This window comes from Taudactylus pleione, unplaced genomic scaffold (genome assembly GCF_031769625.1).
Source record: "Taudactylus pleione unplaced genomic scaffold, aTauple2 ptg000391l, whole genome shotgun sequence".
NCBI lineage: Eukaryota > Metazoa > Chordata > Amphibia > Anura > Myobatrachidae > Taudactylus > Taudactylus pleione.
This window is the reverse complement of record NW_028284792.1, coordinates 7,067,758-7,095,679: the sequence shown is the minus strand read 5'-3', so window position 1 is coordinate 7,095,679 and position 27,922 is coordinate 7,067,758. Positions and strand designations below refer to the sequence as shown.

General features: G+C 42.9%; 1 protein-coding gene and 1 pseudogene across 1 annotated transcript in view; both read left to right on the top strand.

Moving 5' to 3' along the window:
- The window catches only part of LOC148507550 (S-adenosyl-L-methionine-dependent tRNA 4-demethylwyosine synthase TYW1-like), a 217,297-nt gene extending 207,460 nt beyond the window's left edge, over positions 1 to 9,837 (top strand). Inside the window, exon 16 of the mRNA XM_088445921.1 lies at positions 8,259 to 9,837. Within this exon, the coding sequence (XP_088302047.1) occupies positions 8,259 to 8,480 (222 nt within the window). The 3' untranslated portion in view covers positions 8,481 to 9,837. The remainder of the gene's footprint in view (positions 1 to 8,258) is intronic.
- A 16,766-nt stretch (positions 9,838 to 26,603) lies between these two features.
- On the top strand, positions 26,604 to 27,484 carry LOC148507549 (uncharacterized; annotated as a pseudogene).
- Positions 27,485 to 27,922: the final 438 nt, after the last annotated feature.

Sequence of the window (27,922 nt, the reverse complement as noted above, 5' to 3'; positions counted from 1 at the left end):
TGGTGGCGGTAGTGTCATGTCATGGGCATGTATGGCTGGCAATGGAACTGGTTCCCTTGTATTTATTGATGATGTGACTGCTGACAAAAGCAGCAAAATGAATGCTGAAGTGTTTCGGGCAATATTATATGCTCACATTCCGTCAAATGCTTCAGAACTCATTGGACAGCGCTTCACAGTGCAGATGGACAATGACCCGAAGCATACTGCAAAAGCAACCAAAGAGTTTTTTAAGGCTAAAATGTGGAATGTTATGCAATGGCCAAGTCAATCCCCTGACCTGAATCCGATTTGAGCATGCATTTCACTTGATGAAGAGAAAACTGAAGGGAAAATGCTCCAAAAACAAGCAGGAACTGAAGACATTTGCAGTAGAAGCCTGCCAGAGCATCACCAGGGATGAAACCCAGCGTCTGGTGATGTCTATGCATTCCAGACTTCAGGCTGTAATTGCCTGCAAAGGATTTGCAACAAAGTATTAAAAAGTGAAAGTTAGATTTAGGATTGTTTAGTTTGTCCCATTACTTTTGGCCCCTTAAAAAGTGGGAGGCACATATAGAAACCGTTGTAATTCCTACACCGTTCACCTGATTTGGATGTAATTACCCTCAAATGAAATCTGAAAGTCTGCAGTTAAAGCACACCTTGTTTGTTTCATTTTCAAAGCCATTGTGGTGGTGAATAGAGGCCAAAATCTGAAAATTCTGTCAACGTCCCAATATTTATGCACCTGTATGTATGTGTGTGTGTGTGTATGTATGTGTGTGTGTGTGTGTGTAATATATATATATATATATATATATATATATATATATCTATCTCTGTAGGAATCAGTATGTAATGCCGGCTGTCGGATGACTCCTGTCAGAACACTACAGCAGCATCCCGATGGTTGTTATCCCATCCCTAGCCCTCCCTTCTTGTAGCCTAACCCTCCCCACCCCGCACCTTAACCCTAAGCCCCCCGTTAGTGCCTAAACCTAACCCTCCTCCCTTCATGCCTAAACCTAACCCTCCTCCCTTCATGCCTAAACCTAACCTTCCCCCCTTAATCCCTAACCCTCCCACAGTGGTGCTCCCTAAACCTTACCCTCCCCTAAACCCCCCCCCTCCCCTCCCTGCGGCTAACGCTAAGGGCGCCCCAGCCTTTTCTTTTTCGGGCTGGTGTTCTGACGTCGGTATTTGAACGCCTATCCATGTGTGGATTCCCCTGTCTATATTGAGATCGGCAGCATCTATAGATCTCTCAAACTGATGTTCTGCACATAGTATAGGGATGATGGCTGGGAAACCAAGCATACAGATATGGGCATACAACTCTGCATACAGCAGAGCGGGAGAAATTACAGCCAACTTGTATTTCATATATCGATGGAACATAGGCGGCACAATCTCACAAATGCCGAGCTCCAGATATTAGTGGAAAATACCTACAGCTAAATTGTTCATGTTAGCCCTGGCGATAAAATACAATACAGGAAAACTGTGTGCTTTTGCAAAGTGCAGTATGCTGCATCAATTTCCGAACTAATCTCTCATTAACATTATATTAAAGACCACATTTTTGTGCAATGCAGTGGTAATTACCCCTCTGATAATATTGTATACAAAAGATTTTTCATTCCTTTAGAAAGTCCAAATTGTTGGAAAATAGTGATCTGGATGCTGATAAAATGCAGAACTAACACAAAGGGTCATTTAAGCCCAGGAGATGATAGAGTGATTACTTAGCTACAACATAAATAGCTAAAGCCTCTAATAAAACGCATTGATACCAGCTTCCCATACTGAACAAAGGTTGCCAACATTTTGGCTCCATTATTATTGTGAGATGTGTGCCAGAAATAATGGATCAGAATTTCAGGAGAGAGTGACTAGGACGTTCACATTGAGAAGGTGAAATTCCTTTACTGCTAACCAGATATTTACCCTTAATGCTCTGGAACATCAGTCAGAACGACAAATATCACTCTTTAGTATACTGTCTAAGGAAGGTTTACACTGTGCAAAACTCTCTTGTGACGGTGGATAACATACAGTATATGCACACATACTTTAGGCTATGAGTAGGTCTGACTGTGCATATACAATGCCATCAAAACAATGTACATCTGTGACCTCATACACTATTTCTGCAGTCTCTCCAAACTGCTCTTCTTGGCGCGCCAAGTACCGCCTGACTCGGCTTATGCAAGCATTTATTTCGCCCGTAAATGTCTTAGTCCCAAAGACGTATATCTGTGTGTGTCTCAGTCTGTATAGAAAGTGCTACAATGCAGCTGCCGTGACTTTTTTTCCACGCCAAGTTCTGTTGTGCGTCATATATTTGGACTCAGTCGCACACAACAAAGAAGTGTCACATATAAAATTAATCTGTGCAGTCTCAGGAAGATTGTAGCATCAGTTTGCAACAAAGATGCATTTTCGGATGAAAAAGACGCTCCATGGGACCTGTGGTCTCACTCGTGCCAGGCGTCTTGCACCGCATTGCATATGGAGGCTAAGGGCCGTATTCAGTTAGAGGCGGAAAGCCGCGAACGTCGAAAAACATTTGCAGATGCAATGTTTTCGCCACATTCCAAAGAATCGCCCTATTCAATTCCAGCACGTTTTTCGCATGTGCGAAACTCCATAGGCAAAAACAGCCAAAAATCTTTCTCCACCCAGAGGCAAGATAATACATGTGCAAAGTCACTATTTTGGACTAAAAATGTGGGACTTGGTTCAGAACCCTTTGGACACCCCCTAATGAGCAATTAGGCAAATTCACCCTGCAGCAGATGTATTTTTAACATTTTTAAATCTGCACTTTACAGACACTAAAATATACTAGTACCCATTTACATGTACCACCAATTTAACTACAGCAATTATTTTTCACAAAAGACATTGCTTAATATCATTTTCCACACTTATGCAAATATACATATAACAGCCCTATGCAAATATACATATAACAGCCCTATGACTCAAGATCCCTAATTACTTTTATTACGGCTAATAATACACTTCTATAGTGATTCTCCGGGTCAGTTAGGCTTTTTAGGGGGTGCAGACTTCCCCCCCCCAAAAAAAACCTGTCCTTTTTGCAAGTTTCACTATTTGCTGCATTCGCACAAATGCCTTTTTTGCAATTGAATAGGGCGAAAAGCAGGAGCCTCAAAACAGGCGAATGAGGCAAAAACAATTTTCGCCTCTAATTGAATACAGGCCTCAGTGTATGTCTGATAACACTTCTGAACTTATACACAGTGTTATGAAAACACAGTCGTTGAACGTATAACACTATGACTTATGGGGCTGCCAAAAACAAAACATTTACTGCAATTTAAACTTCCCCCACAATTCTGAAAATATATTTATTATATCAAATCATGAATTCCTAAAATGATGGCACTTGGGAAGAGATGTATTAAAGCATCTAAAGTGTGGAGAAGTTGCCCATTACAATCAATCAGCTTCTAGCTATCTTTGTACTTGATAAATGATAGGTACAAGCTGATTGGTTGCTATGGGCAACTTCTTCACTTGTCCTCTTCTCCACTCTTTAGAAGCTTTGATACATCTTCCCCCGACTGTATATTAACAACCTCAAATGTTGGTGTCCAAAGAGACCTGGCTGACATTCAAATGGATACAGACGATAAGATTTATTTTGGTGTTTTATTGTGAAAGCCGAAATGTATGAGGGTTTAGTTTTAAATTATACTCTCTTTAATTGTCACTGTGTGCTGGACACCAGGCGTTACTTACCGGGTCCGGCTGCACTGGAGTCCGAATTGGCAGCTAGCGGAGAGTCCCCGGCGCCTGCTGCTAGTGTCTTTCCTCCGGTGTCTCCCTGCCGGGTTGATGCGGCTGTGAGTGCAGGCGGCCATGGCTCCCCTAAGGCTACACGTGCCGACCTGCAGGAGAATTTAAAGCGCCAGGCACACCACCTAGTAACGTCATAGGGAGGCGCCCAATTCAACCTTCCCCTATACAAGGGATACTCAGTGTGCACGCTTGTGCTAGAGTATAGCACTGCCACCCCGATGGTAAGTATTAAGGTGCGTACACACGGTATGATATCTATGAACAATAACGATAATATCTATGATCGTCCGTACATGCAGGCCAACTTGCACGGTACTGTCAACTTTGCCTGTTCAGAGATGTGGCAGGATGACTTCACTGAAAGATATCTTTCAAGTCGTTGGTGGTACATATCATACCCTGTGTATGCAGCTTTAGGGTTAGGGGTTACGGTTAGACTGCGAGAGGGGAGAGTTAAGGTTAGGTTGCAGGGGGAAGGGTTAGGGTTAGGCTGCGGGAGGGGAGGATTAGGGTTAGGCTGAGGGAGGGGAGGGTTAGGGTTAGACTTAGGAAATTCTGTCGGAATTCAGACTGTCGGGATGCCACTGTCAGTTTTCTGACCGCCAGGAACCCGTACCCAACCCATATAAATCTTACATGCTACATCTTTCGTCAGTATTCTATACCACATTGTCCTCCTAAACATAAATGCATCCACCATATATAAATGACACTGGTTTACATTAAATATACAAACATTAGGTGAGCAGGGCTCCCTGTCATCCTGTGCAGGCTCCACCCCCTGAACACATGACGTTACTTGAGGGGGAGGAGCCATCGGCTGGACAAAGTAAAGTGTTGTCTCGGACCCTCCGGGTAGCTCTACAGCAGCACTACTGGCTACAAAGTGCCGTCCCAGGGGCACCCATCTAGCCAGATGCAGGGGCCATGGGACAGCAATGATGCCGCCCCCAAGACCCTGCGCTCTGGACAACTGCACTGCTAACACACCCCTCCCTAAGGCCTTGATGATGGTCCTTTAAACACAGCCACTGCAGCCATTGTCATCCATTTCCATTAACACACTGTAACAATGTTTACAAACAATAAAATTGGTTTGCAGCACATCTCACTAATGGCTTAGTTTGTAACGGACTGAATGGAGCATATATGCAAGTGACAAGACCTAAAGCTTACTGAGCCTTATGTAAGGAAATTAGAAAACATAGCAAGAACAGAAGTTTCTAAATGATAATTGCGTTAGGATTCACTGATCTTTAGGGCTGTGTAATGTTTACTGCAGCTTTCCTCTATGTGTATTCCATTTACAAAGCAACAGTGACAGTCAAGAAACATGCTTGTGTAAACGCAGGCCATCAGGTCTTGTACAAATGAGCAGTCATTCTACGTGCTTAATGTCCATTCATAAAGCCTAGTAAATGCACATTAACACTGATAGTACACACAATAATGGACCTGTGTGCACAGATGTTTCTGATAAGTGTTCACTTTGCTGTGCATCAATTTCCTGCAGCATCAGCAAGTGTCAAAAGTTGGTAAATATAACATTCCCAGTTTCCCCTGGAGCTTGAATTTTTTTTCTTTAGGGGCAAAAATGAAATGCATTCTTTTGAAATTGTGGTGTGCAGCTAAAGCAATTGGAGCTGTTAACTTGTAGCTTTACCTAGTATTTGGTATTTCTATACAATGTGGATGAAGGTGGACTTTTTGTCAGAAAAAAGACCTTTCTCCTTAACTGTATTGTCACCTACAAAACATGTTTTACTAACTTGCTCCTCCCCCACGCCATAGCAATGGGGGCTGCTAAACGTGGTAGTGTATGCCAATTATTTGCAGCTCCTCTCAGCCCTGTTAAAAAAACTGAGGTGATGAAGGCCCAATTGTAAGCTGCACTGTGGTGATTGTGGCTTGTGATTGATTCTTCTGCCCACAAGCCCCCTCCCCCCCAATGATCCAATATCACACATCTGTGAGTGGCTATAGTATGTGAAACTTTGCTTTCAGTTTCTGGTATGACCCCCTTGTGCAGCAATAATTGCTTCTAAATGTTTCCGGTAATTGTTAAGCCCTGAACATCGGCTTGGAGGAATTTTTACCCCATTCCTCCTTATAAAACAGCTTCAACTCTGTTATGCTAGTGGGTTTCCTCCCATGAACTGCTCGCTTCAGGTCTTTCCACAACATTTTGATTGGATTAAGGTCAGGACTTTGACTTGGCCATTCCGAAACTTTACATTTATTCTTCTTCTTTAACCATACTTTTGTCGAATGACTTGTGTGCTTTGGGTTGTTGTCTTGCTGCATGACCCACATTCTCTTGAGATGCAGCTCATGGACAGATGTCCTGACATTTTCCTTTAGAATATTCTGGTATAATTCAGAATTTATTGTCCCATCAATGATGGAAAGTTGTCCTGGGCCAGAAGCAGCAAAACTGGCCCAAACCAGGATACCACCACCACCACCACCACCATGTTTCACAGATGGTATGACACACTTTTATGCTGGAATGCAGTGTTCTCCTTTTTCCAAACAGAACGCTCCTCATTTAAACCAAAAAACTCTACTTTGGACTCATTTGTCCACAAAACATTGTTCCAATAGTCTTCTGGATTGTCCAGGTGATCTTTAGCAAACTGCTTAAACTTCTTTTTGAAGAGCAGCATCTTTCTCCTTGCAATTCTGCCATGCACACCATTGTTCTTCAGTGTCCTCCTGAGGGTGGACTCATGAATGTTAACATTCGCTAATGTGAGAATGGCCTTCAGTTGCTTAGAGGTTACCTTGGGTTCCTTTGTGACCTTGCAAACTATTAGACACCTTGCTTTGGCGTGATCTTTGTTGGTCGACCACTCCTGGGGTGGGTAGTAATAGTCTGGAATTTCCTCTCTATGTACGCAATCTATCTGACTGTTTATTGGTGGAGTCCATACTCTTTAGAGATGGTTTTGTAACCTTTTCCGCCTGATGAGCATCAACAACTCGTCTTCTGAGGTCCTTAGATTTCGCCTTTGTTCGTGGCATGATACACTTCATGAAACATGCGTCGTGAACATCAGACTTTGATTGATAGATCCCTGTTCTTTTAAAAAGGCAGGTTGTCCACTCACACCTGATTGTCATCCCATAGATTGAAAATACCTGACTCTAATTTCACCTTCAAAATATCTGCTAAGCCTAAAGGTTCACATACCTTTGCCACTCACAGATATGTGATATTGGATAAGTTTCCTAAAAAATAAATAAATATTCTCTAAATCTTTTTCTCATTTGTTTGATTTGGTTCTCTTTATCTACTTTTAGGACTTGTGTGAAAATCTGATGTAGTTTTAGGCCAAATTTCAACAGAAATATTGAAAGTTCTGAAGGGATCACGAACTTTCAAGCATCACTGTAGATTTGCTCATAGTCACAAATTAAATAAATGCCACCTGTGGAGCTCTTAAAATGTCAGTCTGTAACGAATACCTGTGCAAAACATGTAGTTTCTTGTGGACTGACGTTGGGAAACCCGGCATTACCATAATGTTTAAAGTTATAATGCAGACACTGTTACAATGCTTTAATATTACAACAATGTCAGCATTGTCCTGTTGATAACATGCTGCCAACATACTGACTGTCGACCCAACCACATGATTGTCGTCACCATAACCATTTCCCATAAAAATACATAGATGCCTAATCTTAGTCCTGGACATTAATAATTGAAGACAACAAGAAGAGATTTAGTTTAAGATGTTTACAGAAACTGAGATTCTTTGTTTTTATACTACAATACACTTTTGTGGGACAATTCAATTAGCTGTGATTTTGCTGGCGACTTGAGCAAGTGTGGCTATGTGCTGCACTTACGGTTCCCCCGAACGTGCTGATTTTTGCAGCCTAATAGGACTACTGTACATACAAAATCGTATGCGATTCGGGGAAGATGGGTCGAGATGAGATACCATTGCCAGTGCTTCCATACAATTGCAATGGCACTTTGCCCCCTAAATATCTTCCTCTTTAATAACATTTGATAAAGGCCTATAGCTGAATCAGGCTGCATTTTAAATGTAGTAACTGACGCTCTTTAAATAGGTTGAGCCAGGCCGTGTTTGTTTCCTTGTTTTAAGTTTACAGATTTCTTTTATTGCATGGAAAAATCCCTTTCTGCTGGCAGAATTGTATCTGCTACCTAGCTATAATTTACTGTAGTCAGTGTTATACTGTACAGTACCTCAGTTACTTTTGGTCTTCATTCCTAGTAGTGTACTGTATTTAGTTTAAGCATTTATGTTTTAATGCTGTAAGCTAATACTATTTTTCCAGCCAAATATTTAAGTGTCTGGTACTCCATTTGTATTCCAAATGTATTAATAATGCAATAATGAAATGTAATTAATTATCTAACTTTCTCTTCATTGATTTGAAATTATTTAATCTTACTTTTTTTTTTCTAGTTCAAGATTGATGGAGAATGGTGGACCTGGATTGATTATGAGAGATTCCAAGAATTGATACAGACATACGAGAAGAGTGGAGGGAACCAGACATTCACAGCTTTGGAGTATATGGCAAAAACTCCTAAGTGGGCGCTGTTTGGTTCCACAGAGAGGGGCTTTGATCCTGTTGACACACGTTTCCAACGGAAAAATAAAACAAAGGACATCTCTGGGTGTTGATATACATTTGTATTTCTTGTGAAACTACTATTTTCACTTGAACGCAATGTCTTTTTGTTTTCTTTCCCCTAATTTTAATGAATTTCGTTTAGGAAATTATAGGACATGACTGTTATTTTAATGTTGAGCTTTTGAGTACTGGGTAAGAATTTAATATCTACAAATTTGTATCTTGAAAAAATGTTTTGTTTTTAGCTTGTGCCTATATATTTTCTTTTATTAACTTTACTAACATTTTTAGGAAGTAATTGGAAAAATCCTTTGTTGCTAAACAGAGAAATCCTATGGGCCTTTTGAAATAGCCTGCGGGATACATGCATGATTGCGAGTTAGACTATATTTTTATAGCTCCAATAATTTAAAAGGCAAAGGTTTGTTTTGCCTTTTAAATTTTTTCCTGCTTTAAAAATTAAGATTGACTCACTGGAATCGCGCAAGTGCATGGATTTTGCAGGCTATAACATAAGGCCCTATATCTTCATGCTAAAGGAAATTAATATTAACTATGATACAAACAAATCTTTGAAAAGTTAGCAAATTTTTAAGACTTGTAGATGGTACCCAGCTCAATTGACTTCCGATCCATTTACAGTATCCACATCACTCCTTAAAATTAAAAAATAAACAAAATGTTTCTTAAAGATACATATTTTATTCTGCCTTTATTCAGAGAAAAATATATAACTTTCCTTTAGTGTAATAAATGTGTATAAGGGTGTCAAGTATTATCAACCAGTTATACTAAACCTCTTTTAGAGTTTTGCTTTTGGTGTGTGGGAAAATGTGAAGCCTCAAATGCTGACGTGTAATAATTCTGGGACCACAAGTGTGAGTGTAGCATTTTTGTGGGACCTTAAGAAGCTAAGAAGCCATTACAAATAGAATTTAATTTCATTGCTGACAATTTGGAGATTCCAAAAACAAATTTGACTTTGAGTCTCAGCCCACAGGTTGTGCACCAATAATGTTGGCGTCATTAACATGTTTTGAAATTTCATGTTTCCAAAAATGTTAATGCACTGCCTACTCATTTGTATAATTAAAGATGGTCCATTGTGGTATAAGTTTTTATATTTTAGGCAAATGTAGTATACAAATTTACACCATGAACAAAGTAATCATTTTTTTTTCTATAAATGTATTCAAAAATGTTATTCTTTATTCTGCTTAAATCAATTTTTTCTGTGGTTCCTATAGTATTACAAGAATGTATTTTTGGTAGTAAGTAACTTTGCTTTACCAGGAAATTCTACTATAAAACTTCAATTCAATGAACACATTGACAAGTTTGTGTTTCCGTCCTTTTTGTAAAATAATAAAGTTGTTGGAGAGAATTGGTGTTTAGTTTACTTTAGTTTGGATGGTGATGCATTTCCTGAGCAAACAAAACAATGTACCACTCTTCATTCTTTGTCAAATTAAAATTGCTATGATTTAACTTACTAAAATAAAATCATATTATATCTACATTTCGTAAATTATAACCCTGAGAAAAATCTACCCAAAATGAGGGTCCAATTAGGTTATTTTGATGTCTGTCTTCTCTGTTGTTGAAGTTGCCTGGAGATTTGTAGACAGCTGCATGTAGAATAGACAATGAGATTATGGAAATGTAATAGGTCTTGAGCTGTATAGAAATTATAACTGCCATTGTTGCAGGGCATATCTTTGTAGTGAGACTGGGATAAAACCCTCTTGGCTATAGATTTCAGACAGAGACCAGAATCAGTATCACTGACGTTTGTTACCAGCGCATGCCACTGTCGAGGACTACTTGCCAAATAAATACTATATATTGTTTCTTTCACCTGCCGTAAAAAAGGGTCTGTGTGACTAGAGTATATCATGATTGAGATAATTGGCACTTCTGAGGGCAGTCCCAGCCTGGCCAGGCTAAACTGGAAATTTTTGTCTAGTCATGTGTCAGTTGTTATTGTATTCTTGTTTTCATACATTCTATTTCTACAAGTGTATTTAAATAGTTATTATTATTATCCTTTATTTATATGGCGCCACAAGTGTTCCGCAGTACTTTACATAGTACATAAAACTAATAAGTGAACAAAAAAAAAGTAACTTACAGTACAGTGAAGGACATTATATACATTGATGCAATAGTGATTAAAACACACAATAAGCAGCAGGGAGTTGGCAGAGACGTGTTAGGTGCCCTTATGAGGAGTAATGCGTAGAAGAAAGTGTAAGGAGAAGCGCATGAGGGAAGAGGTCCCTGCTCGTGAGACCTTACATTCTAAAGGGGAAGGGCAGACAGACAGGCGTGACGCAGAAGGGGAAGATAGGGAGGATGGAGTATTGTGTGGGTTAGGATGAGAGCTGGAAGGCCTTGATGAAGTAGTGGGTCTTGAGAGCCTGTTTGAAGATATGCAGTGAGGTGGAGAGTCTGATAGGGAGAGAGTTCCAAAGGTAGGGAGCAGCATGGGCAACATCTTGGATGCGGGAGTGTGAGGAAGTAATCGGTTGGCAAGAGAATCGTCATGCATTTGTTGAGCGAAGTGAACGGGCGGGAGTGTGAAGGGAGAGAAGGTCAGAAATGTATGTAGGGGAGGATTTAGTGAGGGCTTGAAGGAGAGGGGAAGCAGATGTAGAACGTCTGGAGGGGAAGATGAGACGCATTGGGGACTGATTGTAGTGGAGAGAGGTGGGAGACTGGGAGGCCAGCTAGTAGAAGGTTACAGTAGTCCAATCTGGAGATGACCAGTGAGTGGATGAGGGTTTTAGTGGTATCCTGGGTGAGGAAGTGTCCAATCCTGGAAATATTTTTTAGGTGGCAGCAGCAGGACTGTGAGAGGTGCTGAATGTGTGGTTTAAAGGAGAGGGAGGAGTCTAGGATAATCCCCAAGACAGCGCACTTTGGGGATAGAGGAGATAGTTGTGCCATCAATAGATAAAGAAATTGTGGAAAGTGAGGTAAAGGAACAGGGTGGGAAGATGATCAGCTCAGTGTTAGACATGTTAAGTTTAAGAAGGCATAAAAAAGGGATTTGCCCCCAGCACACTGTAGCTAAATCAAAAAATACTTAAATCCTACATAATAATAGAGATTAAGAGGTATTAGTTACATACATTTGCAAATATATGAATAAGCGCCAGGCCAATCGTCAAGGCTCATCTTTACTGGCGTCCCAAACATTAAGGGGTTCACGTCCGAGAAGCAGGGTACCCCCAAAAAATTCCAGCCAAGGACCATCCCCAGGGCATCACACGAAAAGAGGAAAAAAGGTGATACTGATTTATCCTTACACATCTATTCTTTACACTTCACTAAGTGTTAATGAAATGTGAAAATTAAAATGACATAAATAATAAACAATTAGAAAACTGATAAAAATAATCTATGTGAATTAAGTGTTGATGCCCTGCGAAAGGTCTGCTTCTCGGACGTGAACCCCTTAATGTTAGGGACGCCAGTATAGAGGAGCCTTGACGATTGGCCTGGCGCTTATTCATATATTTGCAAATGTATGTAACTAATACCTCTGAATCTCTATTATTATGTAGGATTTAAGTATTTTTTGATTTAGCTACAGTGTGCTGGGGGGCAAATCCCTTTTTTCTGTGTTCAGTGTAAACCCCGCCCTTTACAAACACCTGTGCTAAGTCATTAAGCTGATTTGAGCAACCACCACACTTTTTGTTTTAAGTTTAAGGTGCTGGGACATCCATGAAGAGATAGCAGAGAGACAGTTGGAGATATGGGTAGGAAGCAAGGGGGAGAGGTCAAGGGTGGAAAGGTAAATTTGAGTATAATCAGCATAGAGATTATATTGGAGGTCAAATGAGTTCACCTAGAGAGGATGTTTATAGGGAGAAAAAGGAGAGGTCCAAGAACAGAACCTTGGGGAACTCCTACTGTTAGTGGAAGTGGGGGGGGGGGAGGAGTCCTGAGAGGAGACAGAGAAGGAACGATCAGAGGTAGGAGGACAGCCAGGAGAGGGCAATGTCGCGGAAACCAAGAGAGTGAAGGATTTGCAGGAGGGTAGGGTGGTCTACGGTGTCAAATGCAGCAGAGAGGTCAAGGAGAATGAGCAGAGAGTAGTGGCCCTTGGATTTGGCAGCAAGGGGGTCATTGCTGACTTTCATGAGGGCAGTTTTAGTGGAGTGGAGAGCCAGATTGAAATGAGTCAAAGAGGGAGTGGGAAGAAAGAAAGGTGGTAAGGCGGTTGTAAACAATACGCTCAAGGAGTTTGGAAGCAAAAGGGAGGAGAGAGATGGGTCGGTAGTTGGAGAGTATGTTAGGATCCAGGGTAGTTTTTTTAAGAATGGGGCAGACAAGGGCGTGTTTGAATGCAGAAGGGATAGTGCCAGATGATAGGGAGAGATTGAGGAAGTGGGCAAGATGGGAACAGGCAGAGGGAGACTGGTAACAGAGGAGACGGGAAGGGATAGGGTCAAGGGGGGAGGTGGAAGGAGGGGAGGACTGGATGATGGTCATGACTTCCTCTCCAGAAAGAGGGGAGAAGAATGTCAGAGTTGGTGAGACAGAAGGGGAGGGGTGGTCAGGGATTGTGGTAATTGTTTTCAGTACTGTGAATAAAGTTCACATTTACGCAGTGGTAGGTATACATAACATATTTTCTGCTTTAACTGTCCTTGGCTTAAGTGGACCAGTCACACAGCAATTATTTGTACTGATTACCGAGTGATGTCCATGAACATGCTGAAAGTAAATGTTGTTGCTTTTTTTTGACAAACTTACTAACAGTCCTAGATTTAAGGAGGTATATATATATATATATATATATATATATATATATATATCCAGGGGTGGCACTCCCACTAATCAAGCATATATATATATTCTATAGGCACTTGCACTCCACTATCATAAAGCAACTTGTGTGTGTGTGTGTGTGTGTGTGTATATATATATATATATATATATATATATATATATATATACACCTCTCAGTAGGTAGCAGATGATAGCTCCTATGGTTCTTAACCAAAGTTATCTACCCTATGGGTGTATGAAACATTGAAACTGGGGTTACGAGATGCTTCCCCACACGGATTGATATTTTTTGTTCAATTGTTCATAGAGGTGGGGATGGATGCTGTTCATTTTTTTTTTTTTAAGCATGGTAGGTGTAACCCACTATAAAGCTAACATACTATGGGACCTAGTTACTTAATTTTCTACTACAAAATCATCATACCTATTAATTGACGAGGGGTTCCAGAAAAAAAAATTATGAAAACTGAAGGGTTACAAGCAATTAAAAAAGTGAAGAAGCACTGCTCTATAGCATGTAATGGCATCACATATCTAATATTAAATGTTACAAAAAAACCAACTATTTTTATAAACTTTTATTCATGATACTTGGCTACGTTGCAGTTGGGCAGTTCTTATCCTGCAAAGGAAAATTATAACAAAATGAGTAATGTCAAAGGTTTTTATAGAAATGTTAAGAAATTGTATTCGTTTACTATACATACTGTTTAACTACAAGAGCAGTGGCATAAGTAGGACTTTATTGGCCCTATATCAACATTTTGAAAGTTTTATAATTTATAAATGTCTGAGTCCCCTGATCATAATTATACATTGTTGCTAATCTAAAAACTGATCAGAAATATGGGCCCAGTTAACAACGAGACATAACCCCTTTAGCAGTCACTAAAGAGATTATGGCCTCCTTTCAGTATTTAACAAACTGCGATAAAATAAGATTACCGCTGTATGTCAGATGACTAGAGCGATGCGGTCACCATTGCTGGCAAAGGAGACCCAGTAACAGCCATTCCAGCCTCTGTGAAGCCCTTTAGTTACTGCAGTGTCCCTGCCAGGTGAAAGTGCCATGTGCATGTGTAGACTGGTCATCGTGCATGACACAGCAAGCCTGTCACTGGCAGCGTTAGGCTGCTAGCAACAGCGAAGAGGATGCCATAGAGGATGGGGACATTGCTGGACCTCAACAAAGAGGGAAAGTAATGTTAAATATGAATAGCATATTCGTATCACTGCGATACTAAACAAAATATGCCACTGGTATAGGTTTGTTGTTAAATGGGGCCCTAAGATTTTTATGACTTTGTAGTTGCTTTGTGAGTATAGAAGAATCTGCGAAGACCTCCATTACTTTTGTTTTTAATTAAGTAGTCCACCTGAGGTTATGCAGTAAGTGGGAGAAATGTATCAAACCTAAAGAGTGGACAAGAGGACTAGCATCTAGTCATTATCAAGTACACTCTTTAAAATGATAGAAACTGATTCTCCACTTGACCCCTTCTTCACTCTTTGATACAGAAACGTTGATCGTGATCTACCGGTAGCTCGTGGACCACCCGCCATTAAATCACAGCTGACTTAAAAAGTTCTTGCCTCTTGCAAGTCTTCGGTAGCTTCTGGTGCCACAGAAGCCCTTTTCCCAGGAGTGCAGCGCACGGGTGACGTCATGACGTTACCCGTGCGCTATGAGGAGCCAACCGTGCTGCAGATCCAGACTGAATCTGTCTAAACCAGTCAGCGGGAAGCTCGGGTAAGTTATGTGTAAGTTCTGTGTTATAGGTTCTACAATCCCACCCCATTAGGACCACTTATTTATTTAAAAACTACTTAAGAACTGAGGTCTCCCTGAAATAAAAATTCACACTTAACCGGCACAGCTGTGCACCGAGACCACTGACCGCGACCCACACTACTAGAATCCTAGCAATGTAAATCACAGTCAGCAATCCCAGCACAGAGCTGCACCAGCCAATCATCAAATTATATATCAGGGAGACCACAGCTCTTAAGTATTTATGGCCAACTCCTGTGCACACTGCTGCTACTGCAGGCATCAGACATGCGTAATGTTTAATCAATGCAGGCATCCTGTGACAGGTATGACCCACCTGGAAATAATTAGGATTACATATGGTTAATATGGAAGCGAGTGATTGTTTTTAATGTGTTCTTATTAATGCTGTTATTTGATGTCAACCTTATTAGGCTATTTTTTAACATGTGCTCCATTACTGGTAGTATTTATATGGGGCCCACACCAAATAGTAGCACCATTATTAATGCACACATCAAAAAATAGCCTTATAATGAGTACATTGTGAGGGAGAACTGTTTAGAAATTTCTTGTGGGGGACAATTTTTTTGTTTTGCATTTTTCCCTGTGGTGGACAATGTGCTTTATTAGTGTGGGGGGCCAATGTGTGATTTAAGCAGGACAGTGGGCCTGATTCAGAGCTGGACGCTATCAGCCGTTCGCCTGCAGGAGGTACGTCCGTCCAAATGGCAAAACAAGCGCTCGCACGTGTGGTCGCTCGTAGCGAGTCTTGCGCCCCATATTTCCACAACCCCTCCTCTAGCTAACGAGCGTCCGAAATAGCGAGCGCACTACTCGTTTTTGGATGAAGTGTTCGCTCGCACAATTCCGACCGGAAGTAGGCCTGGCATTTGTCGATTGCCTTTTTTTTCCTTCGTCAAACATCCGTGAATCGACTGGTGCCAATCATTACCTTAATTTACTTAATTGTTGGTCGAAAGTTTTCAATCTTGTTTTTTTTTGAATGTCAATAAACTTTGTTTTGTGTTCATTTTAGTCCGTAGAATCCGTCCGCTTTTAAACTTGTTTTTTTTTCAATCCAAAGGCAGTTTGTTTGCTTTTTTAATAGCTTTTTTTTTGGTTTTAAATTTTGTAATTGTTTTATTTCCAGCTTGTTGCTAACGCAACCAGATGCAGCAAGCCAATCATAGGTCACAATATATTTTTAGGGGTTGTTCACATGACTCACACATTAACCAATAGAATTCTCCATGTTATTTATGAAAGTACATTAGCCAATTTATTTATGGTGTTTGTTCTGTATTTTCTCACATGCAAAATTATGTTCAGTGTCTCCACATTAAATCATCTGCCAGTAACCTTTATTCTGCATTCCCGAGATGTCATCACTACCTCTACTGATGCGCTGCCTGGTATGTACTGTATGAGGGTAGTGCAGGCATTTCTGTTGAAGCTTACTGGAACGGTGCATATTGTAGTTTGTGTGCCTCTCCCCCTCTGACCACTGGCAATGGCTTGCCTTTGCTGTAATAACAAGCTTTGAGATTACAACATTTAATCTTTTATTCACACACAACGTACTACTAAGCTTATATTATCAGACAGATGTTAAAGTACTCTGATGCATATGCTGCATATGTTTTGTAAATATTGACATACAACCAGTTTTGTTAGACCCTGGTTCAAATAAATACATTAGATTTACTCCTCTTAAGAAAAAACTAAAAATTAAATGCATTTTTTTCAAAGAGCAAATCACTCTCTTCAGCGGTGCCTGTTAAAGCTTCTGTGATCTAGTTGTGTCTTTTGTTTTCAAACATCAAGTAACATGAAATGAGATTGAGCAGCCAGTTGTCATTGGTTTTATATGTGAGTGAAATTACAGTAACACATTGTGACTTGGTTTGAAATAAGAAATCTTCCTTGTGTCAGCAATGTGAATTTAGGTTAGTGTAGTAACTCTGCCAAAATCAGGGATTTAGTCTGTCAGCTGTTTTACTACAAGCTCTACTAGTGTCAACATTACAAAATGCTTACTAGCCTAAAAGCTTAGATTTGGGATGTAAATGTATTATCTGGGCTAATCGAAATACATTTATAATTGCTGATAATCAAAATATATCACTTTGTTTCAACTACAAGATATCCATCTATTTATCCCATAAACCAGGGGCGTAACATTACATATAGGGGCCCCCCTTCCGGGGTCTGCTCACCTTTTGTGACCCCTGAGTGTTGCTGCAAAGCAGCACATTTCCATCTCTCCCCACTGATGCAGGGTATATAGTTTTAAATAGTATAGTTTTTCATTTATAATACTCACTCTATGGTAATCACCATTCATTTGTATTTCAACAAAACTTGCAGAGAGTTCAAACATTAGATAATCTAGAATCATGCAAAATAATAATGCATTTGCTGCACCCCTGACTTCGTTTGCTTTGCTTCTATGGCTAAATGAGTCCATTTATATATGTTCAGACAAATATTTAGTTTGAATCAAGTCATAGAAAATAGTGAAAACTGGACATGGTTACAGATATAAATGTCTCACATGTGTTTAATAGTATAGCACTGGCGGAGATTGGAGAAATGTTTTTGTCAGAGGATTGTTTCTATTGTGCAATAAAAATAAAGTATTGTCAGCTGTTTGAATAAGGCTGCTTTGGTGAGGGGTTAGGCTATAAAGCAGGGGTGGGGAACCTTTTTTCTGCCGAGGGCCATTTTGATATATATAACATCATTTGCGGTCCCGGTGCAGGCCACGTTCCCTCCGTGTGGTGTCACACAGGGACGGAGTCACAATCGCTGGGGATTACAGCAATGCCCAGAGCATCCTGAGGATGCTCCGGGGAACTGTAAGGGCCGCGGTGTGACCCTCTTAAGCATCCTAAGGACGCTCCAGCCGGCACTGCTGCATAGATTCTGGCTGCAGGGTGCCATTCTAGGCACCGTGCTAGCCAGATGAGGCTAGCAGAAGAAAGCTCAGATGGCCAGACCAAATGATCCCGCAGGCCTTATATGCCCCAGGGCCTGAGGTTCCCCATCCCTGTTATAAAGGACAGTAGGGTGAGTCGGGAAGCCACTGTTTTTGGTTGCCTGTCAAAGTTTCATTAGCTTATTTCTGTGATTGATGTGCACAGGATGTCTCCCCATAGTATAAAAAGATACAGCAGCTCTAGAACAGATCCTCTTGGCAACCTTCAGTCTTTATGGCCTTCCAGCCAATAGTCAGTTGGCCATAGAATATAAGGGACTGGACTCAGTGGTAATGTACAATAAGCAAAGTACCCTTAATTTGCACTTATGCCATCCTGGCCACTGGGTAATAAATCGCTTGTTGATTTTATCTTGGCATTGTCAAAAAAGCATATTAATTGCCTGAAATCCCAAGAGATTTGCCCTTTAGCCTGGAATGTATTATGTGACTGATTATAGGATTATTAGGCATCTTCAGGCTCCCCTGCAGTCAATATTACTATTATAATAGGTTCAAATGAATATGGATCAGTACCAAAGATGCTTCTTGAGTTATATTTTCTCTCAAGCCATTGCATTAGCAATAAATTGATTTTGCCAGCTCTGCTTTTGTCTGAGATATTACATTTTAAAAGCCTTTGTCATTCATCATTTCCAGACTGTTGTTTCTTTACCTCGTGCAGCAGGTCAATTGCAAATTCTTTTGGACAGAGCTAATACTGTAGCAGCATTTTATATACTTTCATATATACACAAGGACAGACTATAGATGGGAAGAAAATACTTTATGCTTTTATTAAAAGCTTGCCAGCCATTCCCCAGGCTAATGTGGAGTTCCTTTGGAGACGAAACAAAATTCAGTAATGCTGGGCATACACTATAAAATTATTTGGCCGATCCGCTCGATATCGGCAGACCAGCCAGATAATTGCACAGTGTATGCGGATGACCAATCTGAAAATATCAATCAGTCAGGTATGCCAGATCGTCCGGCATGCCCGTCCTATCCGATATTTTCAAAGTGAAAGTTGGCTGCATCGGGCAGTGTATGCCATATGCTAGGCTATTGCTTTTTGCAAAAGCTGTAAAGTGCCCCTTGTTTTGGGGAATGTCACTGGAGACTTTTTTTTTTTTTTAAATAAAGCAATACTTTTTGATAAGCTAGAATGTCCAGAAACACATTTATTATCAAATAATTGGTTTATCAGATGAGCATTTTTGATTTGGGGATGAGATTGTATGTCTCTAATAATGCGGTTTGCCACGTCACTGGGGTTTTGTAGATTCTGGTCAGGACACTTGGGGTTAGCCTTGTATGTAATAGAGTAGTGGAAGCTTGAGACCTTGAAAATGCTCCTTCTCATCAGACCCCTACTAGAAATATATTCATAAACAGATAATATAATTTTTAGGACAATACTGGATAAAGTATCGGAAGCACTACAGGTCTTGCTGATACTGTACTCAGAACTGTAGTGAGCAGAGACCGGTAGTAGATGACCAAAGTAAAGAGCCTGTAGTTCCGGTGTCAGCCAACAGGAGATGATACTAGAGTGATGCAAGTACTGATAGATGGATGCCCCAGTGTGTAGTGAGACACTTGCTGGAATGGGTGCAAAGTGCAGGACAACCTACATGGTAGATGCTTGAGATGAATGTGAACTGAATGGATGCAGAGAGCACTTATACGCAGGTAGCTGGTGTTAGAGTCGGTATGCATTGAAATGCAGACCACTGAAAGCAGACTCAATTGTAGATAGTGGAACAGAGCTGGAAGCCACTGCAGCCAGTAGACTGTTCTCATGGAGAAGAGCTTTGTTCTAGTAATGAGCTGGACACAGGAGATGGTTCAAAAAGGGCGCTCCCAGCACCTATTGACCTAGCACAGTGTTGGCTAACCTTGACACTCCAGCTGTTGTGGAACTATATATCCCAGCATGCCCTGCCACAGTTTTAGCATGCCCTAATAGCAAAACTGTAGCAGTGCATGCTGGGTTATGTAGTTCCATAACAGCTGGAGTGTCAAGGTTAGCCAACACTGACCTAGCAGGTTCTGTGAGCACAGCTGCTGGAATCCAATTGGCAGGTAGTCATGTGGACAGTTCAAAATGGCCGTGTCAGTGTTCTACCGCTGCAGGAACTGACAGGAGGGTTAACGCCAGGCATGCAGCAGTAGTGCCAGTGCAGGTCTTAGGAATGCCAGAAGCAACCAGTGGATGGCACCAAAGGGCAGTGATGTGTCACACACTGTGCCAAATAGATTAATTGAACTTTCCACATTTGGTTAGCATTATCATCATCAGCACTACAGCCTTTGGGTGGTCACTACAATAGCAGAGTCAGTGAGCAGGGGAGCCATTAATCTGTCAAAGCGCCAGACTTTGGCAGACTAAGATGGTCATACACTGAAGTGCCAAAAGCATGGGATAAGAGTATGCAAAGATAATGGTAGGTGGTGTCACCGTACTGTGATGTGTTAGAAATGCCCAGACCTGCATCAATTGTAATTTGACAACTCATGAGTCAGTTTGAACACTGGCTTGGCTGCTCATGGCAAATTGAAGTGCATTATCAGAGTTTGAACGGGGCATGATAGTGGGTGCCCAGCAGATGGGATATTTAATTTCCAAAGTTGAGCGGACATTCAACATTCCTCGAACTGCAGTGTCACGTATGCAATGGGAAACCATATGGAAAGCATTACCACCCTCCGTGGACAGTGCTGTAGCCTGACCACGGGTGTTTACTGATCATGACCAGTAACGTCTGGTCAGAATTGTTCGTAATGCGTAATCGACACTGGCTCAAATCACATCCACATTCAATGCAGAAGGTACATGATGCATATCCAGCAAGTCAGAGCAGCGTCCTTTAGCTTTCATGGGATATGGGAGCAGAAGACCCTCCAGAGAGCCCTTGTTAACACTGACACATCACCTCACCTGGGCTTGTGACATTGCTAATTGAACCCTGGAGGACTGGCAACATGTGGCTTGGTCTGTAAGTCTGTTCCAGTTCTTTCAGGCTGATGGTAGGGTTTGGGTTTGGCACAGACCCCATGAGGCCATAGACCCCAGTTGTCAACAAGGCACTGTGCAGGCTTGTGGTGGTTCCATAAGAGTGTGGGGTGTGTTCACCTGGCAATAGTTGGGTCGGCTGGTCCGTCTGAACATACCATTTACTAATAACCGCTACATTGCATTGCTTGATGACCATTTGCAGCCCTTTAAGGACTTCATGCACCTCCACAATGTGTCATCGGTTCCAAGTTGTCCAGAATTTGTTTGAGGATCATTCTGGAGAGTTCCGATAAAGGTTGTGGCCACCACATTCGCCCAACATAAACCCAATTGAGCATTTATGGGACATGGTGGAGAGGTCCATTCACACCCAAGATCCTGCACCTACAAATATCAGGGAACTGTGGAAAGCTATCTAGACTGCATGGGTCACAATCTCTTCTGTTCTCCTGAGAAATCGATGCCAGATCGAATTGCTGCACTTCGCCGCGCTAGAGGGGGGTCCCACACGATAATAGGCATTTTGGCAATTCAGTGTAGTATAACAAGGAGACCAGTAGCACGGGGGCCCCTTCTCATAATGTAAGACAGGTCCAGGCAATTTCGCAGGGAGCTCAAGCCCCACAGGGGAATAGGGCTACACATACAGTATACTGTAACAAAAAGCTATAAGCGCTTGCTCTTCACTCTAATGCTGTATGTATACTATGCAATTAGTGGTATAAGTTCTTGCGGATATCTGTCTTTCTAAAATCTGTTACCACAATGCAAAGTCCTTTTAATTTGATTCGAGAAACTTTCAATTCATTTAGTGCACCATGTGTAAAAAACAAGAATTTATAGTGTAGTATGTTCAAATACTGATAAATATTTTTGCATTTGCTTGAAAACCTTATCTATGGTGCCTTATTTGCAAATTCCCGTAAAGGCTTATTTGCATTGTCTTGCTATTCTTCTATTGCTTGCAGGAAACACCATATAAAACAACTAATATCACAGGTATAGATTAGTAACTTTGAAAATCTTTATCAGATAGCATATCACTTACAAAATATTAGTTGGAATCAGAACTTGTCAAAAATGACTAGAAACATTTTCATGCTTGGGTTGCTTAAATTATCCTACCAATTTAATGAGTCACATTGCTGCTTAGTCCCCAGTGCTGGAAATCCCAGGTTAGACAGTGATCCAAAACTGTGGCTCTTCCAGTGGTGAAGCTAAGCTTTGATAATTGGGCAAAGACTCAGCTCGGTACCCGCCGCCGCACCCTCCTCATCACTCTAAAGGGGCACCAGCATCACTCCAGACCAGTCACCGTGCTGCATAGTCACTCCATCCTGGGCACTCCACTGCATCATCACTACAGACTGGTCACCCCCCTGCATTATTACTCCAATGCACCTCATTACAACAGACAGGGTACCCCAGCACCTTATTAATCTACACAGGGTACCCCAACACCTCATTAACCCAGACAGGGCACCCCAGCAACCAATTACACCAGACAGGGTTTTCCAGCACCTCATTATTGTAGAAAGGACACCCCAGAACCTCCCTACTCCAGACAGCATTACCCCATCTTCTCGGCCAGTGCATCAGGCTTCAGCCTGCTATTCACCTGTATCATGCATGTCATGTAATGGGCCACAAGAGGAGGAGGGTCTGAGGCTTGAGAGAAGCAACTGCCACCCCGCTCATTGTTACTAAGTGCCCTTGTTGTGTAATGAGTGTCTATCCCCAAGCTCCGCCTCTTCCTCTCAGCACTGGCCACGCTCACATGTTCTCTGCTAGTGATTGAGCAGCATCTGCTGCAGGATCACAAGTGACCTGAAGCAGAGAGAGTGCACCAAGCACCGCTTGCGAAGGGTCCTTTCGGCACACTAATCCTGCTCACTGAGAACAAGCACTCACAATTTGTTCTGCCCATTGCTAAAAACTCCAAAACAGTCCCCCTGCTTCACTGTTTTAAAATACTGGATCTGATCCCACCCAAGATCACAGATGCAGTTGTGTATAGCCATTTGGAAATCCCGTGTCTATTGCAAATTGATACGGGGTGGGCATATAGGATTTGATTCGGAAGAAGAAGCACGGAGGTCACGTATGTGACTGGAGGGACATTAAACCTCCAGGCCTGTACATCCACTCAATACGGACACACAAGGGTTAAGCTGTTTGTGGAAGGGATTTTTCTCCTAGTGGTGTGATTTTCAGGATTGGCTGGAGCTAGAATAAGGGTTGGAGTTTTCTTTGATACAGTGGGTAGTCTCTATGGTTTAGGCCTCTTTGTTCCTGACGATTTGGACAGAGAAGTACTGCAGTTTTGTTGGTCCTTATTAATTGCTGTTATTCATATCTCTTATCTCCTTTTGTTTTTTATTCATTTACCTTTATCTTTTCTGCCTTTTTCCTTTTTTCTACCTTACAGGCGGTGAGAGGGCCGTGGGCGGGGTTGCTGTGCCCCCAGCAGCGGCCGATGTCGGGGCCTTATCTAGATGCGGGCACTCACGGAATAGCCCGCATCACGGCGGTGTAGAATGCTGGAGGAGTTACCTGGGGTCGGGGATGCCCGCGGGACAGGGCTGCGTTTAGGGGCCTCTCTGGTTCCCCAATTGTGTGCCAGGCATCGACGCCGGCTCAGCCGCAAGGTTTTGTGGGTAGGTCAGCCAGGTCGGCTGCATCTGCTCGCAAGCCTCGGCATAGGGGTCCCAGATGCCGCAGGTTGTCTGTGCCAGGGGAGGTGGACGCCGGGTTAGGTACCAGCTCGGGTCCTGTAGCTGGGGGCAACGCAAGGGCTCACAGGCGTTACAGATGCTGGGGTCATTTGGTAGAGTCTGACAGCGAAGGGCTGGTTCAGGTTTTGCTGTCTAGTGACAGTAGTAGCGTGAGTGGGGGCTTTGGTTTGCAAGCGTTTGGTAGTGGTCAGGCATTGGGTTTGACCCCTGGGAGGTCTTATGCGGATGCTGTGAGGCAGGTGCCTTCTCAGCACGGGGGACCCTCTTCAGCCTTGCTGGCATTAGGGACGTGTCCTCCATCAGCGGGAATTTTGAATGTGCAGGGCGTGTATGCGCTATGCGCATCTATTGTGCCAGCTTTGGTTCCCATTCCCAGGTCCTGCCGGTGGCGGAACCTCCGCTGGATCACCGACAGCCGTGGCAACGTCCTGGGGATCTCAAATAACGCAGGCACTGATTCCCGTGGTTACCTCGGCGGTGACTGGTACGCTGGGTACGTGTGATAGACGTAGTAGAGCAATGGATGGTAGTGTTTCTATGCCTGCGGTTGTGTCCCATTCTCTCTCCCCAATTGCAGGTGGATCTGCGTTCAACGCTGGCATGGATCGTAGTCTACCCGTGGCTGATGCCCCGGAGGCGGCTGGAAATTTCTGGTGAGCCCTCGTTGGATCTGGATTGGGAAAGGGGGGACTCTTCTGCCTCATCTGGGTCAGATGGCGGCGCGAGCAGTAGTAGCGCTAGGCATGCTAGGTCTCGCAGCGGCAAGAGGTGTAAGAGGGATGCGAGCTCGGACATGTCCTCCACCTCGTCATCTACCTCTGAGGGTGGTGGCAAACAACGCAGTTGTCAGTTCCTTGTACATGAGCTTTTTACTTCTTCGTGAGGGTTCGCTTGGAGAACCTATGATGAAAAATTTAGAAGGAAGAACCATGGGAGGATGGTCATAGACTTTGGGATGAAGGACGTGGAGATCTTTGTCGACATGACCCAACCGGACAGGACGTCTTCTGAGGTCTCGGGTCTTCGCAGGTTCCCTTGGGCTGGGGGTACGTCCGTTAGTAATAATTTTTGTCCCACTGGGTTCAGAACTGAGCACGGAAAGTATTTTGCCTATAATAATGGACAATGCAATCTGGGTTCCCGATGCAAGTGTCGACATCAATGTATTCGATGTGGGGGATCACACCCGATCATGGATTGTAGCAAACCCGCATGTGGGGGGGGGGTGGATCCGGAGCTGTGGCTCCCTCCTCGGTGCGAGGCGCCGGCCCTTCCTCCTCTAAGTAGGGCTCCCTCTCCGGTCCGGGTGGAGGCGATGTCGGCATGGCTGTACGTTTACCCCTGCCGTGCTGATGTGGTCTTTCTTGGGTCCGGTTTTACGGTGGGTTTCCCGCATTTCCATTAGTGGCGGGGTAGTCGCGGGTTTTGTGAAGAACCTTCTCTCGGCCAGGGAATTGCCAATGGTTTTGCAAGACGAGGTTAGTTTGGAATTGTCGCTGGGCCGTATGGCCAGGCCATTTGTTCATCCCCCCCATTCCGGATTTAATGCTTTCCCCAGTGGGAGTGGTGCCTAAGAAAGCTCCTTGAAAATACAGGCTGATACAGCATCTGTCTTGCCCGGCTGGGTCCTATGTTAACGATGCTATTTCTGAAGTTCCTTGTTGCGTAGTTTACCAGTCTTTCGACTCCGCCTTGGATATGGTGCGTTCCTTCATATGCGGCGCCCTTCTATGCAAGTTAGATGTGGAATCAGCCTTTCCCTTGTTACCACTTCATCTGACTTTTTTCAAATATATGGTTAGACAATGGTTTTTACATAGACAAGTCATAACCTATGGGGTGCTCAGTCTCTTGCGCATATTTTGAATGATTTAGCGCTTTTCTGCACTGGTGCTTGGTCAGAGTGACAGGCGAGGCAGGCGTTACTCATTACTTGGACAACTATTTTCTGGTTGGTCTGGCTGGTTCTTCGCACTGTGCTAAATTGTTGGGTGAGGCTTTTGCGTTGTTTGACAGTTTTGGGGTGCCGATTGCGCATGACAAGACTGAGGGCCCTACACAGGTTCTTGTTTATTTGGGCATTGAAATAGATATAGGGGCGGGTTTGTGCCAGCTCCCTATGGATAAAGTGGCTCGCTTGCGCGATGACATACTGTTGGCTTTGACGGTAGGTAAAGTCACTCTCAAGCAAGCTCAGTCACTATTGGGCTTGTTTCACTTTGGGTGATCCCTGTCGGCCTAGTTTTTTGCAGAGAGCTGGAGAGGGCCTCCTCCGGGGTACAGTGTGGGCACCATTTCATTAGGATATCGAGGGAAATGTGCATAGATCTTTTGATTTGGGAAGCCTTTTTGCAGGATTTTAATGGGGTGATGATTTGGTTGGCTCCATCAGTCGGCAGCCCAGTTCTTCAGCTTTTCACAGATGCAGCAGGTTCCTCGGGTTTTGGACCATATTTTGAAGGGAGGTGGTGCACGGCTCCATGGCCTGCGCAATGGTTTTCAGAGGGCTTGACTAAGAACTTGTTACTGTTGGAATTGTTCCCGATAATGGTAGCGCACGAGCTATGGTGTTTGGGGCTGATAAATCAGTCTGTCATTCTCTGGTGCGACAATCTTGGTGTGGCTCATGCCGTCAGTAAGCAGAGATCGAGTTCTTTACAGGTCATCTGGTTGCTTGCACAAATAGTTTTACGTTGCCTGCAGCATAATATTTTAATCAGGGCTAAGCATGTGCCTAGAATTGATAATGAGGTTGCAGACGCACTATCTCGTTTCCATTGGGATAGGTTTCGCCGTCTAGCTCCAGATGCTGACGCCATTGGTGAATCTTGTCCCTCATGTGTGGCAGGTAAACTGGCCGACATGGAGGGACTAGCGCATAGATCACTGTCTGTGGCAACCCATCGAGTTTATCGGTCGGCTTGGGAGCAATGGAGGCAGTTCCTGCAGCGTGGTGAGCACAGAGGTAAGAGTGTGGATGCTCTTATTCTTGACTTTGTTGGGGAATTCTACTCGGCTCGGAAATCAAGATCATATGTGGGAAAGATATTGGCTGGTATATCTTATATCCTTCGCTTGCGTGGGGAATGGGATGTTATTAAATCTTTCTTTCTATCGCGTGTTTTAAAAGGTTGGGCAAGAGTAGTACCCGCTTTGCCTGATTCACGTCACCCTATTGATTGTGCTTTGCTTCGTAAAATTGTAAAAGTTAAGAGAATTTGCTCTTCCGGTTATGAAGTCTGTTTTATTAGTCTCGCTTTCGCTATGGCATACCATGGGGCACTCAGGGTCGGCAAATTGGTCGCTCCTTCCAGGGCACCTGTTTCGCCTATGCTGTTGTCTCATGTGGTGGTTCGGGAAGATGCTATTTACTGTAAGGTACAGTGTTCTAAGATTGACCAGGCAGGTAGGGGGCATTTGGTTTCGATGAGACGTTGCTCCGACCGCAGAATTTGGCTTTGTTCTATTTGAGCTCGCATCCTGTGACGTTGGGAACTTAGCTGACGCACATGGATGCGTCTCCAGTGTCTCGTTATCAATTTGGTTGGGTTTTGAGATGCTATATCTTGGAATTGGGCTTATCTACGGTAGACTATGGCACTCACTCATTTCGCATAGGCGGAGCAATGGCCGCTGCTACGGCGGGTTGGTCCATGGATGAGATCCGGGCACTTGACAGATGGAGCTCTGGTGTATACAAGAAGTATATCAGATTTTGGCTTGTCAACTGCATCCTAACTTGAGGATTAGCTACTCGCCTTTGGGCAGGGGTCTTGAGGAAATTTTGTTTTATCACTGGTTTTATTTATGACTTTTGCCAGCTGGTTGAGGTTTTGTGTTTTGCCTCAGTTGAAGTTAGGTTTTCTGGCCCTGTGCCCCACCCCCTTCCCCTCCACATTCAGGTCCCAAGTTTGTCCTTGAAACCCGTTATAGTGTTAGGCAGTTAAGGTTTTGTTAGTTAACTGTTCTGGTGCTGCTGGCCTGTCATTATGGCGCTTATTAATGTTTTGTTTTATTTTATTTTGACAGGCTTGTGATTGGATGCTCAGTGTATTTGGGTGATTGGGCATTCCTTTGTCTATTGAACCTCTCGTTCGCCTTTAGCGGGTGATTGTTCTATGTTTTCAGAGAACTGTTTGATGCGATGGATAGGTCATAGGGGAATGATGTGGGACTCATTT